The following is a 21,508-nucleotide window of genomic DNA, read 5'->3' on the forward strand; positions in this document are numbered from 1 at the left end:
GATGTTTGGTGTGGTGGAGGATTTAAAAGCAACTCTGTTTTTCCGTTTGAGACGGTGGTCAAGTTTGCTTCCTGCTTCTTGGATACTGGCAGTTGTGTCAAGAGGGTCGATAAAATAATAAGGTTCTTCCAAACACAAACTGAGGAAACAGAGAGGAACAGAATTTTGATTTTTAAATGAGTACAACCTATGAAAAGCTAACCTGGTGACACAGATTAGAGACTAATCGGGGACCCCTGCTCCCTTGTCATGCTAGCTGACAAAGTGTGACATATGAGAAACAACCTGTAACATTTTGGGTTTCAGTTCTTTCAACAGCTGACGAGAATGCTACCATTTTATTCTCCTAATCAGGTAGACGACGTTCATAGACCGGAAGACTCAATGTTGTTAAATTGCCAATTTGTGCTACAGTTTAAACACAATCCCAATACTATCACACTTTTCAACAGAAATTAACACGAACAAACTTTAGATAGAAATGCCAAGGACTTAAAATATCCGAAGCAATCCTGAAAAACAAAGACAGAATTATAAGACTTGCACTACTTCAAGATATACTACAAAGCTACAGCAATCAACACAGTGTGGTACTGGCATAAGGACTGAAAAACAGATCAATGGAACAGAAGAGAGCCCAGCCCCAAATTTATACAGTCAACTGATTTTTGACAAAGGTGCCAATACAATGTAAATGAGAAAGGGAAGTTTTTAAACAAGTAATGCTGAAACAATTAGGTATGTACATGGAAAAAAGAAACCTTGACTCCTACCTCATGCTACATATAAAATTAATCATTTTATATCATTTACATCATTAATATCAAGATAGATTATAAACCCAAGTATGAAAGCTACACAGAAAAACTAAAACTATAACTAGAAGAAAACACAGAATATCTTCTTGCCTTGGGAGTAGGCAAAGATTTAATTGAGATAATACAAAAAGCAATAACTATGAAAGAAAACAATTGCTAAATTAGACTTTACCAAAACAAAATACTCTGATTAAAGATATTAACATAGTGAATAGTTAAGCCACAGACTGAGTTTTTATATTTGCAAAATACAGATCGAATAAAGGACTGGTATCCACGCTATATAACAGCCCAATAAAAGATGGACAAAAGATTTTAACACACACTTCACAAGGGAAATATATGCAGAAAGCACATAACGAAGTGCTCAACATCATTAGTCACCAGGAAAATGCACAATGAGATACACCCACCAGAACGGCTAAACTTTCAAAGCCTAACAGTACCTTATGCTGGTGAGGATGTGGGACAACTGAACACTCATACAGCACTGGTGGGAGCACAAATGGTACAACCACTTTGGAAAAATGTCTGGCAGTTTTAAAACTATAAACATATGATGTAGCAATTCCATTTTTAGTTACTACCCAAGAGAAATAAATGCACGCATTCACAAAGAGACTTGCATAAGTATGTTCCCTGAAGTTTTACCATAATAGCTACAAACTGGAAACAGCCCAGCTACCCATCAACGGACTGGAGGAACTGCGGTCTCTGCACAGAGTGGAATCCTACTCAGCGCTAAACGGTAACGACTACTGAAATACTCAACACTGATGAATCTCAAAATACAGTGCTCGGTGAAAGACGCCTTACCCCAAAGAGCACATGCGATATGATTCCATTTATATAAAGTTCTAGAAAAGGCAAAACTGATCTAACGAAAGGGGAAAAAAATGAGAACAATGGCTGCCCCTGGGAGGTGCAGGTGAGGATTTACTGGGAAGAGGCACGAGGAAACCTCCCGGGGTGGTGGTAATGTGTCTCAGTAGGGTTCTGTCGCACAGGTATATGCATTTGTCAGAACCCATCAAATAGTGCCCATAAGATCTGCGCTTCATTGTACGTAAATTTACTTGAAAAGAAAATATCACAAACAGCGAACTAGCTACTGATATGCATGATGATGCATCTGGGGAGAAGTGCATAAAGTCTGCAGCCTGCTTTGAAGTGCATTTTTTAAAAAAAGAGGGACTGATGGATGGAAAGAGGAATGGGTAGCTGGGTAAGTATGTGGATAATGCAAGTACTGGAGAATCGAGGCGACAAGTATGTGATGTTCACTGGAAAATTCTTTCAACTTTTGGTTCAAATAAAATGTTTAAAGAAAAACAACTAGTATCTCTTTTTATCATGACTAAGACTGTATTCTAGGTCGGACTGCCAATGTTAAGGACCCTGGTCACCATCTATGAAAATCTCGTTGATCAAGGGAGGAAATAAAAGTGGTCAACACATGAAGTGAGGGGTGGGCGGGTATTAGAGCCCAAACCCAGAGATGCAGGCGGTCCTGAGGCCTGCCAGAAATAAGGCCAGAGCAGCAAGGCAGGAGACGTCACTTCCAGGCCTTCTTCGGTTGCTTCGCTTTCTTCATCGCTGCAAGTCTATGAAACCGTCTTGTGGGCCTGGTACCCAGGATTACTTAGCACTCTAGCTTTTCCAAGACACAAGATACAGTTGAAGGATGTAAAGTCATTGATGGAGGGGAAAAAAGAGGAAGGAACGGAAATGAATTAAAAATTCCAGAGGGAGAAGGTATGACTCAACCACTTCTGGATGGGTAACTAGCCTTTTAAATTGCATCTTGTGAAAACAGCCAAGGAGCATTAGGGACTGAATGTAAAACTGCTTCTGGGCAAGGCTGATTAATAAGGAATAAAACTGTTTTAAAAGGTTGCTCTGAGTTATTTGGCAATGTTTGCGTTCTGGTGAACAGGTGACTCAGATCGCGCTGCCGGTCCTTTTCATCTCCAGAGCTATGATTTTTAGAGGATGACAGTCACCAGTAACTGATGCTCTTGGAGACTACCGCTGATAGTGATGAGTGATTATCACTTTGCTTGATTTAACGAGCCTTCACAGACACCGTACCTGCTTTGCCCTTGAACTTTCTGTTCACTCAGCTTTCCAATGTTCCCACCCGTAAGGACAAAACTTACTGCTTGCTACTAACTTGTCATAAATAATAACCAAGTTCACCTTGTTAGGGCTATTCCTTACCCTAACTCAATCTTTAAAGAAAAAAGCAAAACTTTAATCAGGTTAGACACATGATAGCAAAGCAGGGACACGAGCTGAGACTTGACCCTAATTCCAACAAAGAATTTTCCTCTTAAATATGGTTGACTCATCTGTCACAATACATAACTTTTAACCTAATTTAAGATTAATCTTAAAAAACAAAACCAAAAACCTATGCCAAGCTAGTCAGGTCAGTACTACATCTGTGTAGTTGTCCTAATGTCAACCACTAACAAAATAAACATGGAACTCATTGCCTTGTGTCTGAGAGAGGTGGGCCACCTTGGGTAACCCAACCAGTTTTCACGAATACCCTCTGTGCAAAAAAACTTAGAGAACAGCAAGGTAAAAATCTCATCCAAAAATTTAGAAGAAAACATGTTATGTTCAAAACACAGTATCTCTGAGTTGCTCTTTATTTTGCAAAGATGTTAACATTTGAAAATAGTTTTCTGTCTCTAGTTCTAAAGTGCAAACCAGGTAACTATTTCTTCAAAGTATGCAAAATTTCCCTAAAAAACAAATACCAACTCTAGCATAGGGAGTTGGAAGTAAAAATTTACCTCAACAAAGGAAACATGATGCCCAAAACTGGCTTTTTCCAGAATATCTCATAAAAATATAGAGACCAGGAGAAAAGAGCAAAAACATGGCAAGCGTGGGTGGGCAGGATTCAGTGTAACATTTATGGATGGTTTTTATGGCTCCCAGATTGTACTTTTATTACTTCCCAAGAGCCATTCATGAGATTTGTTGCAATGAAGACTCAAGTCATATGAACATTTTTATCTGAAAGTAAAGTGTTTGTTGCCCCCTTGAGGTAAATTCAAGAACAGAAGCAAAACAACGCTGGCTTTGCCTAGTCCACTACAGAAAGAGGCTTTCTTCACCGAAGGGCTTTTTCTGCACACACACTGTGATCCGAAGTTGTACTATAAAACTCAATTTTCACCCCCAAACCAGACAATTTACAAACCCCACTGGGCTCTGGACCATTTCTGCAAAAATAAAGCTAAAACTTTACATGAAGAACAAAGCAAAAATTTTAAAGTTTCAATTGATGAAAATGTCAAACTGACTGCATCCTAAAAATCCCTTATGCAGAGCTTCAATTGGCCTAGCTCACATGACCCAGGGGACCCAAACTGTAGATGAAAAAGCTTTGCGGCAAATTTGCATGGGGGTTGGGGGCAGTGGGACAAGTCCAAGATATTTATGGCTTAAATCCATTTAATGGGCAAGGTCTGCAAACATAAGAACAGCTGGACTGAGAAAAGAGTATACAATACACAAGCACGACGAGAAACAACGATGGTCTGAAGAGATTACCCAGCGAGGGAATTCTCAGAGTTCAACGGGTTTCAGTCAGTAACCCTCCCAGGTACAGCTGCCATCGTAAAGTCACGGGGCTGTGAACCAATTAAGGCTGTTTTTCTTCCAAATGCATTTTATTCTAAACTATCATCTGATTTTCAAAATAAGAGGAGTGAGTTTCATTACACCATTACTCCTCTAAAGTCTGAAAGACTTCAGCGTTTTACTAAGCATGACTCATGTTCATGAATGATCAGTAAAAACACGGTCCCACCTTATCCTGCCACTGAAGGTCCTGCAGGATGAAGAGATCGCCCTGGCCAGCTGCTGCTGAGAGTCCAGATTCACGGACAGAATTAACTTGTCGCATCCTCCAGTGGCAATCGAGCAAAGCAGGTTGCTCACACACACTCCCAGCTGCTGAACTCTCTACCCAGGTCCCTCAAACTACCCTTCATATTTACTTAAACTTATGAAAAGCTCTCTCTACTCTTTTCATTTTTATAAACCCCAAAGAGAACAAAAGAAGTTAAGGGAATAGGAGAAGTAGGAAGAACACAAAAAGATGTCCCTGCCCCCAGTTCTAAGAGGCAGCCCCACTTGGGTCACTAGCTGCCAGTATCTGACCAACAGATCCACTGCTCAAAATTCATTCACACATTTGCTCACGGCTACTATGTGCCAAGAACTTAACTACAGGGTAATGAAAGAACCCTTGGGTTCATGCAGATTTGGTCCTACTTATCACCCTGCCAAAAAACTCTAAGAGGGACACTATTTGAACAATCTTATAATTAGCTATATGACCCGTCTCCCGTGTTATAAAAGAGAAGTCAGAACAAAGCCTGAAGGCAGTAGGAGAGGGAGTGCAAGAAAAAGAAACATCTCTTCCAATATTGTGAAGTTATGGATGGTGTGCACACACACGCTCATGCTTTTTTCACACCCAGCACGGTCTCTTGCATTACAGCCACGTTCAGGCTCTGGGTTTCACAGCCCCACTCCACCACCAACTCCCTGCGTATTTCAGGCAAGTCTGCTTAATCCCTGACCCTTAGCTGCCTCACTTGTAACACAGGGATACTTTAAACGCTTAACTCGAAGACGTCTTATCAGCATTAAACAATGAACACTTGACACAATGCCCAGCACACTGGACATGGAATAAACATAAACGTCCTCCTTCACCCCCATTTCCCACGTCCCTTCCTCCTCAGCTCTGACCAAGCCTGCGATCATCATCATTCTGCCGCCTCTTCTACGCATTTACACCTACACGTGCACGGGTCCCACAGGTGGGCTCACACTGGAAGAATTGCTCTAAAAATTGCTTTTTCGTAGTATACCTTGGAAATCTGAAACTCTCCCTAAGGTGACCTTATCAATTTGCATGGCTATAAATACCATCCCTGAGCTGATAAACCCCCAATTTTATACGCCCAGCCCAGTCGTCTCTGATACAACTTATGGCTCTCTCCACTTGGACATGTCCTAGGCGTTTCAAACTTAATGTATCCAAAGTAAAACTGTTGTTTTCTCCCACAAACCTGTTCTTCCCTCTCTCTTTCCTTCTCAGTACACGGCACTACCCTCAATCACGTCCTACAACCAAAACCTGGGCGTCAGCCTTGACTCCGTCCTCCTTCTTACCCACAGCCCAATCCAAGCCTGTCAGTTGCAAAAACCAACGCAACTCTAACCCATCCTCTCTTCTCCATCACTAGGGCCTCCACCCTCATCTGAGCTGGGATGGACACAGCAGTCTTCTGTCTGGTTTCCCACTTTTACTCTAACCCACTAGGCAGACAACAGCCAGAACAACCTTTATACTTACCTACCTGAACATGTCACTCTTCTTAAAACTACTCATCTCCTTACTGCATTTTGGAAAAGTTTTTAACGCCTCAAAAGCATGTGTAATCTGGCCCATACCTAACTCTTCAAGCTCACCTCATGATACTCTCTTCCTTGGTCTCTGCAATCTAGCCCCACTGGCCTCCTCTCTCTTCCGAGAACACCTCAAGTTCTTCCTCTTCTTAGTGCCTTTGTCTTTTTTTTTTTTTCCCTGCGCTTGGCCTGACCGACTCCTCCTTACACTTCAGGTCTCAGCTTAGATATCACCACCTCATCCAGGGGATCACCCACTTCTTCCCTATCACACAGTCGATCTCCATCACAGCACTGACTGTTTATTTGCTGAACCAGCAGAATGGAAGCACCTCAAGGGCAGGGACAACACGCATCTCATTTACCACGCTGTCTCAGTGCCCAGAGCAGCGCATGGTATCGAGTGGGCCTTCAATAATCGCTCAGCAGGTAAGAGGGAATGGCACGCAGTGACTCAGCCGGGTGTTCCCGAAACTTCTGAAAATAAGAACTATTTTAAGACTTTCACTTCTTAAATCACCGAACTATATATGAAACCTTAGTATTTGTCCTGCTAAAAACTGAGATTTGAGGTATCAAAGGAATGAATAATTCTCATTTTGTCAACTAGAATTTGAAATGAATAAGAGATCCCTCTCATAAAATATTTAATAGTTATTACATAGTAACTAATAAAACAGTAATTTTAAAATAATAGTCGCATGTTTTGTTGACTTTATAGCAGCTAAACATTTCAGATAATGAGAACTCCCAGTGCTCTTTTAGTTAGTGCTCAACTAGCCCGATCAAAGCTACTCCTGCAGGTTAGAGCAGCCGAAGGCTGAAAAGAGCTTCACAGTGACTTTTTGAGAATAATACCAATGAGCCTTACTCACTTTTTAAAACCATAATCCCTTTTTCCCACAAAACAGAAATAACTACCAGAACTAGGGCTGTATGAGATGATGGATGTTAACTAAACTTATCGTGTCATCATTTCATGATACATGTGAAATCAAACCATTATGCTGTATGCCGTAAACATACACAGTGCTGTAAGTCAATTATATCTTGAGAAAACTGGGGGAAAATGTATTTAACCTTACAACTATGAAAAATATGCAAATAAAAAGAACTAGGAATGTAGACACAGGGCAGAAGGAATTCTCATAAGCTGCTGCTAGGAGAATAAACTGATAACCACTGTGGAGAATACGATAAAACAAGAATTTCTTACTTGACTGCCTCGTAAATATTGTTGGAGGTATGTCCTGATAAGGCATCATGTAAATTTCGAATAAAATAGTCTCTGTATTCTTCTGGAAGGGCCATAAACGTTCCACCCATCACAATAAATTCCACTTTGTCCACACTGTGACCAAGCTGTTTTAACTGAAAGATATAAATTCATCAGCATTAGAAGGATATAATCAACTACCCTAAGAGGGTACTGCAAGTTTCTAATTTTATTATGCAATGTTTTCATCAGTAAAGTTTAAAAATGAGAAGCAATGAAACATGTTAAGAGAATTCTACAGATTAAAAAAAAAAGACTCTAGAGTCTGAAAGAAAAAAAGAAAATTACAGCTCAAATAATGAAGACTGAGAATTAAAAAAAATAAGTATGATGTCAATACTTAAGTGAAAGTTTAAAAACATAGAACATAAATTACAGAGCAGTAAAGGCAAATATAACACAGTGTAATAGAACAAATATTTACTGATTATGTATTTTATGCCAGACTTTACGGTAAGCATTGGGTACAAAAAAGCTGACTATCTGCAACATACTCAGGCCTTGCTGTAAATGAAAGAGAACGCTAGATTAGAAAGAAACATTAAGAAAGTAGTTTTAAATCAAAACTTCAAAGCTTTAAATCAATTGTGAGGATCCTGGGCACAGGTGGCACCCAAGCCTGCTTTGGGGGCGTGGCTGGGAGTAGGGGAGAGAGAAGATTAAAGTCTGATTGATAAAATCTGAAATGCAATGTCTCCCTCACAGATGCAGAAAACAAACTTATGGTTACCAGTGGGGGAAGAGGGTGGGAAGGGATAAACTGGGAGTCTGAGATTTGCAGATACTAATATATATAAAATAGATAGCAAGCTTATACTGTATATAGCACAGGGAACCATATTCAGTATCTTGCAGTAACCTATGGTGAAGAACATGAAAATGAATATATGTACGTTCCTATGTGACTGGAGTATTGTGCTGTACACCAGAAATTGACACACACTGTAAACTGAATGTACTTCAATAAAAATATATTTTTAAAAAACCAAAAAAATCCCCAAAATACATTGTCTCCTCTACTAGGAGATGGAATGGTACAGATCTTTCATTTTGTCAACCCCAATAAGCCAAGATTCTAATTTTTAAAAACAGGTATTAAAATTTCTTGCCAGATCTTAGAATTGAGAAAAACTAGGTAAGTAGACTAAAAATTATGAACTCGAATGTACTGTGTAAAAAGGATGCCTACACTTAATATGGGTAAAAAGTTACTTTTATACTTGTCCCTGAAAATGGCAGAGAATAATTTATACACACATATATGTTTATGTGCCTGCACACGCATGCATACGAATATACATATATACATAAGTACACGTATAGAGCCATCAACACTGAAAGAATACAACTATGGTTGCTCACAAAGTACAAACGACAAAATCTTACTGGTAGCCTTTTCAAAATATCTTGCCCGGACCCTAAGCCAGACTTAATCAGAACTCCAGGGGGGAAGATCGGCATGTATTTTGGAAAGTCACTCAGGTGATTCCAGTGCCTTTATAGTTAGGGAAAGAATCACTGGTCTCTGGTCGCTTCTAAAGCTCTCAAAATCCATGCTTCTTTTTGGTAAACACAAACATTTCGAACTCTACTGAAACATTTCAAATGAATTAACTATCATGGCTGAAACAGAAACTGAAGCAATAGTTGGTACAGAAACTACGCAGGCTCCTGGCAGGTGGGGTCCTCTCCTCCAGCTGACAATCCTGAGCCACGCATGCTCGGGTGACAGCGATGTGACAGTTAGAACCGGCCGGCGTTCACTAACAATAGTAGTGAAACACAGAAGCGACTTACAGACCGCAGTACATGCCACTTTCCATTTCAGACTTTCTGGTTGCCCTACTAGATGCAACTGTAAACTATGGACAGTGCTCACAGTTTTAAATCAGACAGGTTTAAAATAAATCATGCGAAAGAAAATTTGTGTTAATCTTCAGATTTCATGAACAGAGCAAGGCCATTTACGTAGTACTTGTTTTTAATCAGTTATGAGGTATAATTTATATACAATAAAATCCACTAACTTTAAGTGTGCAGTTGAATGAGTTTTGATAAATGTTGAATTGTGTAACCACCACTACAACCATGACACAGACCAATTCCATAGCTCCCAAGAGTCCCTCGTATCCCTCTGCGGTCAATCCCGTATTCTCACCCCAGCAAAGTAGTCACCATACTTCTCATTTGGCTTACGGAAGCTACGATTCAATCCACCCTAAGACCTTCCACACATCTACATTCTGTACACTTCATACCATAAACGACCTTCTACAAACTAAAAGACTTTTTAGAGATTATCAAATCCTTACAGAAAATAAGTCTTCAAAGGATGTAGTTTTTGACCTTGCTAGGTATTGCAAAACAGTCCCCCTCTCTCAGATGGATATTAAAAACTTACAAAGAGGAAAAAAACTCTTTTAGTTCTTATTTCAGGTCCAACTCAAATCAAGCAATAATACCTTCTAAGTATAGAGATCCAATTTTAAAATGCTTTTTTTTAAAACTTACCTGTTCTATTCGGTGTCTTGTCTGTAGATAAGGGTCATATCTAGCACGGATAGCTCGCATGGAGGTTGGCTAAGAAGGAAAAATATCCTATTATGCCCAAACTGAATTAAAAATAAAAAGTAGTTTCAAAAGAGCTGTATTAAAAATAAAATTCCCTTGGGCTCCTTTCTTCCTTTCTCAGCTTTGTCAGGGTTCAAATAATGTCCTGAATAGCACCTGGCTGGTCCCCACTCCCGCTGTCAGAAGTATCTTAAAAGCAGACATCTCCTTGGATCATATTTATATCTTTGTGTAAACACTTACAGAATCCCCAGGGTCACCACACTGCTATCCTGCTCAAAGACACAGATGTGCATACATACCCAAAAGTTACTGGGATAAAATAACCTTCAAACCAGGTCACTAAATACAACATAGTTTGTACAGCTTAACAAAAAGCCTTTATGTGATCACACAGTGGAATATTCTACAGCCATGAAACAACAGACTGATATAAAATGTTGTCTGAGATACACTGTTAAGTGAAAAAGGCAAGGTGCCAGGTTTTGATAGACAACGTTTGTGTAAACAATTAGGATAAAGGATATGTGTTATTTTAATACCTCTATGATATCTTTGAAGAATGTATAGGAAAGGGGTTGCACTGACTGTCCACAGGGCTGGAGGAGAAAGGGGTGGCTAAGGGACAGCAGCGCGAGGGGCCTTTTCACCAACAAATTCCTTTGTACTTTTTAAAAAATTTAACTATGAAAAAAAAGAAAAACCATAGATAAGAAAAATAAGTCACGCGGCTTGCTGGCTGCTGACCTCCTCTGAGGAGGCGACCGCTTGAAGAGCCTGCTCACTGGTCTCCTGCTTTCACTCTTGCCCCTACTCTAACCCCACCCGCGCACAGCCATCAGATGACCTCTTAAACACCTGTGTGGGATTATACATTCCCCCGCTGTAAACCTTTATGGCTTCTCACGACACCCCTAATAAAACCCAAACGCCCTGCCCTGCTCACAACCCCCCGCGCCAGCCGTCTCTCCAATCCCACCCGCCTCCCGCCTGCTCACCAGAACGCCCGCCGCCGTTCTGGCCAGGGGCCCTGGGGCTAGCTGTTCTCTCTGCGAGGGGTGCTCTTTCTCAAGACCCTTGAAAGGCTCCTTCTTGTCATTCAGGGCCCCGCCTAAATGTCACCTCCTCAGACCACCCCTTGCCAGCCACCAATGCTAAAGTACCCACCCAGCTACTACACCTGACTCGATTTTACTTTTCTGCTTAGCATTTACTGGTACCTGATATTTTTTTTCTTTTTTGTTTCTTTATTGTCTCCCATTAGTAGAATGTAAATTCCACAAGACCAGGGACCTGGCCTGTTTGTTCACGGGGGCAGAAGCAGGACAGAGAACTGGTGAGGAGCATTATTCAAAACCTAGCCCTGTCGCTTATTAGCAGTGTGCCCCTGGGCCAGCTGCTTAAGGCTTCCAGGCCTGTTTCCTTTTCCATAAAACTAGGATAATAATAGTGTCTACCTTCAAAATCTTGCTACGAGGTTTAAAGTTACAAAGCACCTAGAACAGTGTTTGACACATATTAATAATAAGTGCTTTCATAAGTATTTCTCCAGTGACTAGAACAATACAGACACTCAGCAAATGTCTGGTGAATGAGTAACTTTTGCAATTTGGGAAAAAAAAAAATTCCAAGAAAGCCAGTACTTGTAAAAGTGTACTCTAGGTAAGGCATGATGTAACCCTCCTCAAGACAGCCTCACTTTCCTGTACCTCGTATCCAGTGTAAGACTGGGTCGAATACTCAAAATCCGAATCAGGTCCACCAGGGCAGTATCTGCCAACACAACAAAAGAATGAGGCTGTCAGATACAGAACTTAGTCCAACAGTCTAGTTCAAGTATCCATGGTCTCCGTGAAGTCCTGATTGAACCAGCTTCATTTTCAAATCCTAAGAGAAGATTCTACCTTTGCAGCATCTGCAAATATTTATATTTTCTACCAGCAAGTAAAAAGAGAAACATATAAAGGAACATTATTAGTCATTTTTCAGGATGTTGCAGTCACTATTATTTTAGAGGCTTAAACTTCTAGGGGCAAATAATAGGACCTGTTTTCCTAAGTTTGGACGATGCTCACTGTGCTCTCGCAGTAATTACTTTCTCCCCGTTAATCTTCCAACCTAGAATCACGCATATTCTTCTGCTAATTTTTCCAATTATCTAACTTTAAGAAGTTTAAAGATTATTTACAAGGATAACTTCTTATTTTGATACTATTCTGATCCCAAATTCACTTTCAATTTCCGACATCTGGAATTTAGGAAGCTCATATTTCCATGTTTCATTTATGAAGTTAACAGCATATCTACTCTTTTGAGTTCTGTAACCTATGCATTTTTTATTCTATATTGCAACAAATTAAAATCTTTGTATGTTTCATTTTTAAAGCACTGAAATACCCTATTGATAGCTGCTTGTTTCAAAGAACTAACTTACACATCTGTTAAGTCAAAATTTTAAATATCACCAGCATGCACTGATCAAGGCTCTAGGGGGACTTAATTGGTTCAATTAAAATACACACACGTACACGACTTTTCAAAATCACCATACTCACACACATATATTTCCTGTAAAACTGATGTGTGGACATCTGTGGGGTTTGCACATGACAGCCACAACAGCAATCTGTAAAAGAGAGATTAATAAAAAAGTAATTATGAAATAATTACCACAAAGTTCTGGACAGTTGTTATCACTCAAGAAGAGGGAGAGGACTGCAGTCAGAGAGGCACACGAGGGCTGCAAAGGTACCAGTGATGCTGTGTTTCCTAGGCTGGGCTGTAGGTGATTGTTTTTCAATGTTATTAATCTTCAAAATGTATGCATGCATTGTAGATACTAGTTTGTATTCTATTCTACAATAAATTGAAGGCAAAATGATAATTTTTAAAGTCACAGTGATTTTTATTCTCTTGTTCTCTCTGATCTGTTTTTACTAAAATAGCCTACAAGAAAAAAATTACTTTATGCAACTCTATAAAATTGTAACTAAACCTAACCTTTGTAACTGAAACTCCTCCCACTAGATCTCAATATTTAGAGCAAAGACTACTAAACTTGGAGCCAGACTTCGGAGTGTGTGTAAGATATTCTCAGAGGGGTCTGTCAGAGCCCCAGCGGGGTAAGAAGAGCGTCTGCTTGAGAAAGGAGATGACAGCAGAGTTAGAAGACCAGTTATACACGGGGGCAGTTGGTCAAATAAGGGTGTGCACTAAGATGAATGCCAGCCACAGAAGAAGGTTACAAATATGGAAAGGCAGAGAAGTAGAACGAACCTGTGTGCTGGATGAAATTAAAGGTACTGTTGTTTTCAATATATATACACACACACAGTCACACACACCAAACAGATATAGATGCAAATGTGTCATGTCTGTGTGTGTGCATATATGTGTGTATTTCCTAGCTTGGCTGGCTGAGAAGGTCTGGGAGCAGCAGCACCTTAATAGTCCTGACCACATTTATCACTCAGATCTTTGTTTCTAAATACCCTTCTCTACTGAAAGAAATCAAGGCTCCTTGGAAAAATGACTTACTCCAGGGCTGGGGCAGAGAAAGTACAAGATGAGCCTGGAACACTTTACTATGACAGAAAGGTAGAAACTGCTCAATGATGGGGACATTTCAAAAAGACACAGAAATCAGCTTGAAAGGGCTTCCACTAGTCAAAACTGGGAAAATTTGTGCATCAAAATAAATAATGATAGAAACAGATTATGACCCACCAACCAGGAAACCATGAATTCTTTCATACAGAGGAATGAGGAACCCTAAGTCTAACAAGAAACAGGATATTTACAAAGTTTCAAAGTACTTCACCAAACAAAACTTCTTGATTACGAAGTGGAAAAGAATAGCTTTAGAAAGGGGAAGCCTGGCAGACACCACCCTGACCAAAGTGGACGTCAGTGGCAGGACAACAAACTATGCCCCACCTGGTAAGATTCAGTAAGAACACAGTCTCACTTTAGTGACACTCCCACCAAGGATGCAAACCTGAATCTAGTTATGAGGAAATGTCTAATTAAACCAAATGGAGTCTACAAAATAACTTGCCCTAAATCTTCAAAAGTGTTAAGGTGATGAAGCCAAGGAAAGACAGAGGAAGCGTCCGTACTGAAGAGACATGTCAGGCGAGCGCAGCACCTGACTCTGCACTGGGTCCTGTAGACCATTTTTGAAAGAGCTACTGAAAGGAGGTCTGGGGACTAGATCATGATAACGCATAGGTTTTAAATTCCTGATTTTGATGGCTGTCTTGTGGTGATGTAAGAAAATGTCCTTGTTTGTAGGAAATACACTAAAGTATTCGAAGGCATCAGCTTTGAAACTTACACTCAAATAGTTCAGGGAGAAAGTGTTCTTTGTACTAGATTTTCAACTTTTCTATAAGACTGTGATCATTTTTCATAACAAAAATTATTAAAATTTAAATCATTGAATAGTCATCTAGAGGAACTCCAAAATCATTTTACAAATCGGAATTAAAAACTTCTATTTTCAAACAAATGTTTTTATTTAAAATGAGACACAACCACAAACACCACTGATGAGGTCAATCTAATTTCACAATCTTTTATTGAGGGCCTACATATAGGCCAGATTCCGAGCTCCATACAGCAGGTGGGCCCTGAGACTACAAAAATATTAAGTCTGTCCTCTGAAATCATACTACCCAGCAGGGAAGACATACAAAAACTAGGCTATTTCAAAACCACATATAAGAAGCATGCAGAAAAAACTAGAGATGCCCAAAGAAGGCAATTAATTAGCCCTGACCAGGGGAGTCAGGGATGCCTCCCCAAGGGACCGACAAGCATGCTGAGGATGAGTGACCCGCGCTAAGAAGGCGGGGGAGTGGGGACCAGGGGAGCAACTGCAGTCGTTTCCAAACATTTGTTAAGCGGCAGAGCTCTCCTTTCCCATAACGTTTTGCTTAAATCTCAATTTACAGAGGAGAGGAAAAGCACCGGGCCTGGGTGAAGCAGAGATGGGATCTGCTCCCACAGCTTCCCTATTATTCCCCACAGTAGCTCCTAAAAAACTTGCAAGCGTCCTGCAGTTTTGCAGAAGATAGTTTAAAAATTATTCATAAGGTAGAAAAAGCAATGACTTTAAAAGTCAGCCAGAGAGGTGAAGCTTTGAATCTTTTCTCTGCCTCTTACTGTATATTTTCCTATTTTGTGACATGAAGACAGTACTACCTACCCTCAAAACTGTTTTGAGGATTAAGTTAGAAAACACACCAGCACAGTGCTTGGTATCTAACAGGTGGGCAACGAACGGTAGTTACTGCTGTAATTAATAAAGATACTACTCCAGATGATAAAAAGTCATGCTGTTCAAAAGAACAAACAAAACAAAGCAAAACAAACAAAAACTCAAATACAAACTCGAAATGGACCACAGACCTAAGCGTACATGCAAAACTAGGAAACTACTAGAAGATGACACAGGAGAATACCTTGATGACTCTGGGTTTTGCAATGAGTTTTTAGATACAACACTAAAAACGCGACCCACCAAAGAAAAACCTGAAGTCAGACTACATTAAAGCTCGAAAGTTCTGCTCTGAGAAAGATACTAAAAAGACATGTCACAGACTGGGAGGAAATATTTACAAAACACATGTCTGATAAAAGACATATATCTTAAATACACACACAAAAAAGCCTCTTAAAACTCACAATAAAAAACCAAACAATCCAGTTAGGAATAGGGCAAAAGATGTGAACAGGCATGTCACCAAAGAAGACACACAAAAGGCAAAATGAGTACATAAGATACTCAACATTGTGGGTCCTCTGGGGATTGCAAATTAAAGCAATGAGACAGCACTCTGTATCTACCAAAATGGCCAAAATTCAGAGCACTGACATCAAATGCTGGCGAGCATGTGGAGCAACAGGAACTCTCATTCACTGCTGGTGGGAATGCAAAATGGTGCGGCCACTTTGGAAGACAGCATGGCAGTTTCTCACAAAGCTAAACATAGTCTTACCATATGACCTACCAATCATGCACCTAGGTATTTATTTACCCAAATGAGTTGAAAACTTGTATGTACACAAAAACCTTCACACAAATGTTTACCGCAGCTTTGTTCATCATAATTGCCAGAAATTGGAAGCAACTGAGATGTCCTTCAAGAGGTGCGTGGATAAACAAACTATAGTACACTCGGAGTGGAATATTATTCAGCACTAAAAAGAAATGAGCTATATATCAAGTGACAAAAAGACATGGTGCAACCTTAAATGCACATTGCTAAGTGACAGAAGCCATTCTGAAAAGGCTACAAAACACACTGATTTCAACTTTATAGCATTCTGGAAAAGGCAAAACTACAGAGACAGTAAACAGATCAGTGGTTGCCAAAGGTCTATGAAGCAGAGGAAAGGATGATTAAGGGAGTTTCAGGACAGCCAGACTATTACGTATGACACCGTTAATGGTGGATACGTGACATCATCCATTTGGTAAAACCCACAGAATGTACAACACTGTGAGTGACCCTGATGTCAACTCCAGGCTTCGGTTAATAATACTGCAGCAATTTTGGTTCATCAGTTGTAACAAATGTACCAGATCAACGCAAAGTACTAATAAGAGGGCAACGTGGGGAAGAGGGAGAGGAAGTATGTGGGAACTGTGTGCTTTCTGCTCAGTTTTTCTGTAAGCCTAGAGCTGCTCTATAAAAAACAAAAATAAAAACAAAGCACTACACTGACAGCAGGAATAAAAGCATGGAGGTTACAGTGCACAGCAGTGAGGGAATGACAACCAGCTGTGTCCTTCGGGTATTTTTAATAGGTCACCCTCCTGACACTGTAAAGATGGATTTGGTGCAGGTCAGACAAAGCAGGCCAGCTAGGAAATGCCTGAAATTGTCTAGACGAGAAATAGGAAAGGCCAAAACACTCCTACCCATGGTGGTAGGAACAGACAATTTCGTATCTTTTGGACACTGGGCAGATAGGGCACCCTGAACTAAGATGGACAAGAACGATGAGTGAGCAAGTTTGAGGTTTGGTCATGTTGTACCTGAGGGTCACAGGAATCAGAGGAGAGATGTCCGACAGGCAGTTTGACTTGAATGTGAAGCTTGGGGAGAGGCTGGAGCTGGGAGTCCGCAAACGGCAATGCTTCAAACTGTCAGTGGGTGAGATCACCAAAGAATGCACATACAGCACTAAAAACAGCGGGCCCAGGACCACAGAAAACATCCATTTCTAGAGGCGAGCAGAACAGGAGGAGCTCTCAAAACCAAAAACGATCCCAGGCAGGAGGAGTACAGAGAGGTGTCACGGAAGCCAGGTGTGTGGGTCAAGTTGAAAAGCTGCTAAATCTGTGTCTTCCACAGTGGCAAGCTCATACATAATGCTGAAAACTGAACATTCAACACATCTACAAAGCGTGCCATTTAGGGATATGGAAGTAAACGCCAAGAAATCAGCTAAGACTTAAAAGTCCTAAAAGACTTACAAGTGCTTGCCCGGGGCGGGGGTGGGGGGTGAGGAATGGAAAGAGAGGGGTTTAGAACTATTAGTTTTTCTGAAAGAGGCTTTCACATTAGGTACAAACAAGAATACTTAAATACAAAGGAGGAGAGACTGGGATTGGTGGTAGGTATACTGTATGTAAAAGTTCTGGGGTTTAGTTAGACACAAATGTCACAGGATCCAGGAGACAGGGCTACTAAACAAGTCAGTATTAAGCTGCATTTACTAGGAGTATAACATCCCCATCCAAATAACAGACTGTAAGGTACTACAGAATTGTTAAAGAATCTTTCATTCAATAAAAACAAAAAAACTAGATTATTAAAAAAAAATCCACGAAAACAAACATCAGACTGAACTTTTCAGATCACATCAGGAACACAGAACTCCGATTCTGGATGCTATGTTTTAGGAGGGTCCAAATCCTTCTTTGGGATCAGGTTAAATCAATTCTTCCCTTTCACACTCATCCTTTTTATCCTAGAGGCCCTGCCTTAATTCAGGCTCTTAACACACCACATCCAGGTCAAACCAAAGGCATCTCAATTGATCTTTTTGTCTCCAACCTACCCTACATCTTACATACAAATTAATTTTCTGAAAATCTATTTGGTTCCTATCACTCCCCTTCTCAAAAAATTTTTTTAAACTGTTTCCTATCATCTGCCTTCTTTGCAGGACATTTAAGATCTTTTACAAGCTGATCACAAACTAACTCTTCACTGCTTTCAAAAATGAACTGTCAAACCCAATGAGCCTGGTACACTTATGGTTCCTTGCTCGTGCGCGCGCGCGCACGCACGCACATGCACGCGCGCACGCACGCACATGCACGCGCGCACACACACACACACACACACACACACACACACACACACACCCTCTTAGATTATTTACTTCTGTGCCTTAGGTCCTGTGCCCTTGCTCCCATTCCCCTTTGAGCCTGCTCTTCTCTGCTTATAGGAGCACCATTTATACATCAAGCAAGCCCCATGCTTTCTCTTGGGCTTTCCCTTGTCCCTCTTACTGCAGGGACATCTCATCCCCTGGACTCCCCCGTCACTCTACACATTCACAGTGTCAACTATTTCACGGTTACCACATACAGATCGACTTTGCACCACTGCAACTTTTAAAAGTACCCCCTGTAAGTATCAATCTTATAAACCACGAGCTTAAGATGGCCAACAATAGCTATCATCTTATGATCGTCACCAAACCTCATCTATACATTTAAAGACACCAAAATCCAAAATGTCATCTACTCCTTTAAGCACAACGAATTTTTTCCCTCTCTGCCCTCCTAGCATTCTGCACGTCTCCACTCCAGCATATGTCGTAACACATGGATGTTATCAGTCTGAATCCCCGACCTCCGCCTCACTACCGGGCGTTACATGGAGGCAGGGATCTGTGGCAGAACAGATACACAATCAGTATTTAATGAATTGAATCACTCACCCCACTGGCAGTTCTGATGGGTTTTGCCTTTAACTTGGGGACCAAGACCTTGCGGTACTGAGGCGGGACGGCAGCAATGATGTCCACCAGGCGGGGCTGTGCTGAAAGGCCGTAGGTGGCAGCTGTCCTGGTTTTCACCCTGAAAGGAAAGCATCCAGCATTATCAAAGTCACAATAGTTCAAGGGCAAGCTACCAGCAGGATAACCTACGAATAACACCAACAACTCCTGTCATTCCCCCCTCCCACCAGATGACAATAGTGGCTTTAACATTTGCAACTATCAGGGAAATAGAAGAACAAAATCCGTGACTTCCTGTGCTCACTCTGGAGTATAAGAAAGAAAACGAGATGACTACAGCGAGGGGGCCCAGGACAGTGACACAACGGAAGTCTCGTTCGAAGTCGTGCTCCAGCCTCAAAGGAGTCTACCCTTTTCTCAACCTCAGCGTTACTGCCTTTGGGATCAGGTTAATTCTGTCCCAGGGAACTGTTCAGTACACTGGAGGATGTGTAGCAGCAACCTTGGCCTGTACCCACTAGCACCCTGTCTTCCCACTGTAACAACCCAAAATGCCTCCAGACATTGCCAAGAGGGTGGGAGAAGTGGGGGGTCATGGTTGCAAACTTGGCTGCCTGGTTGCAAACCACTGTCTCAGGCCAAAACAAAACAAAACAATTTAAGCCAATCTATGTAAAACCAAAAAGAAAATAAACTATGTATTTTTTAAAGTGTTTTAAAACTTTTTCTGATACAAAGTACTATATACATAAAGAATAGAACATAAAACATACTTTAACAACTATAAAGCAACCACTCGCGTAATCGCACTCCAAGACAGAGAGACCCCTGTTTGCCCCTTCCTGACTGTAACCCTGTCCCTAACCCCCAGAAGTAACCTTTACCCCAACTAATAATTCCTTGCTTTCCTCTATAATTTTACCAGCTTTTCTTTTCTTTGTGGCTGCATGCCATATCCTAATAGCCACTTTATCTTCTCATTGTAATCCATCTAGAAATATTATGGGGTGTTTGAATCATTTCAACAAATGCTTACTGGGTACCTGACCAGTACAAGAGGCTACCTAAGTACTTGGCAGGTCAGGAGGTATAAGGCATCGCCGTTTTGCACTCTATGGCTGCATGTTTGCAGACAGGCAGACACAAAAATAATCTACAAGTAATAAAAACACACGTAATAAAACACATACACAACAATGAATGCTTCCACAGGTCAAGAGAGGAACTTAGTGTGTGCTGCGGAGATAAGTCATGTGCACAGAAAAAAGAGTACACTTCAGACAGGCAGTAAAGACATAGAGGGGACACCAAGAGCAGACAGGCTGGCTCATGTGAAGATGCAAAACCAGGAATGCACATATTTTAAGGACTAGGGGTAGACCAACTTGATGGAAAGCAAGAGATTTTCAATTTAACAGTAAAGAAGTTTAAAAAGGGATGGAATGGAAGTGAGAGTCACAATGAAGAAAGACTAGACAAAATTTAGACCGCAACTGGACCTAAGGAAAAAGCCTCAAAGACGACACTATAGTTTCAAGCCTGGGTGAAGGTTAAAACAATTAGGTAAAGAGGACACCTGAGTTGAAGCTGGTTTTAAGGAAGATGTTAGCTTTAGCTTTAGATGTGCTAAATTCAAGAGAATGACAAAAATATACAAGAAGGGGAGATGTTCATAAGAAAGAAAAGATTTGTATAATTAGGGGTAGAGACAACAAAAACAGGAAAAGAACAACTCTGCTAAACACTTGGTAGAAAAATCAATAAAACATAATGTCTTCATAGTTAAAAAAAAAAAAAAGAAGAGTTACTTATTTATTTCTTTAGCAAATGTTTATCAAGCACAATGTTCCAAGGAAGAGGAAAATTACTGCAGTATCTCAGTAACAGAAGACAGGGTCTAAAAAAAGTCATGTGTGTTGTGATTAGACCACTGACGACTTGGGAGTGGGAGGGAACCCTCTCACTAGAGCAGATCTACACAGTGAATACACAGTAATAAACAGATGCAGAGAGGAAGGACCAGTCTTACTTGAGGATGTAGCAAGTCAAAACTGAACATGACTGTGGCGAGGAAGTGGATGAACATTCATAGAGGATCTCCAGTAAGGAAGGGGTGGATTAGATCAAAGTCCCCAAAGAGAGGGTCTCCTGGGAGAGAGCTACCACTTCCTCTGAGATGACAGGGAAGAGAGAAAGATGTGCAGTGGGGCAGCACAGAAGAACAGAACATGGGCTCTGGAGACAGGCGACCTAATTCCAAATCCCAGCTCTGCCAATTACTACTTATTTACTCTTGGACAAATTATTTAACCTGTCTCTGTCTCAGGAGACCCATGTGTCATGAGGGTGACGTATGCACCAACCTCATAGTTTTTGAGAGGATCAGCTGAGCAAATACATATACTGCGCTACCAAC

The 21,508-nt window shown here is 40.8% G+C and overlaps 1 protein-coding gene across 1 annotated transcript in view; it reads right to left on the bottom strand.

Moving 5' to 3' along the window:
• Window positions 1-21,508, bottom strand: part of ELP3 (elongator acetyltransferase complex subunit 3) — an 80,881-nt gene that overhangs the window by 56,235 nt on the left and 3,138 nt on the right. Inside the window, exons 3-7 of the mRNA XM_010967810.3 lie at window positions 19,072-19,210; window positions 12,663-12,733; window positions 11,817-11,880; window positions 10,048-10,116; window positions 7,477-7,631 (exon numbers count right to left, since the gene is read on the bottom strand). Coding sequence (XP_010966112.1) covers window positions 7,477-7,631; window positions 10,048-10,116; window positions 11,817-11,880; window positions 12,663-12,733; window positions 19,072-19,210 — 498 coding nt within the window. The remainder of the gene's footprint in view (window positions 1-7,476; window positions 7,632-10,047; window positions 10,117-11,816; window positions 11,881-12,662; window positions 12,734-19,071; window positions 19,211-21,508) is intronic.

Source organism: Camelus bactrianus, chromosome 31 (assembly GCF_048773025.1).
Source record: "Camelus bactrianus isolate YW-2024 breed Bactrian camel chromosome 31, ASM4877302v1, whole genome shotgun sequence".
Lineage (NCBI taxonomy): Eukaryota > Metazoa > Chordata > Mammalia > Artiodactyla > Camelidae > Camelus > Camelus bactrianus.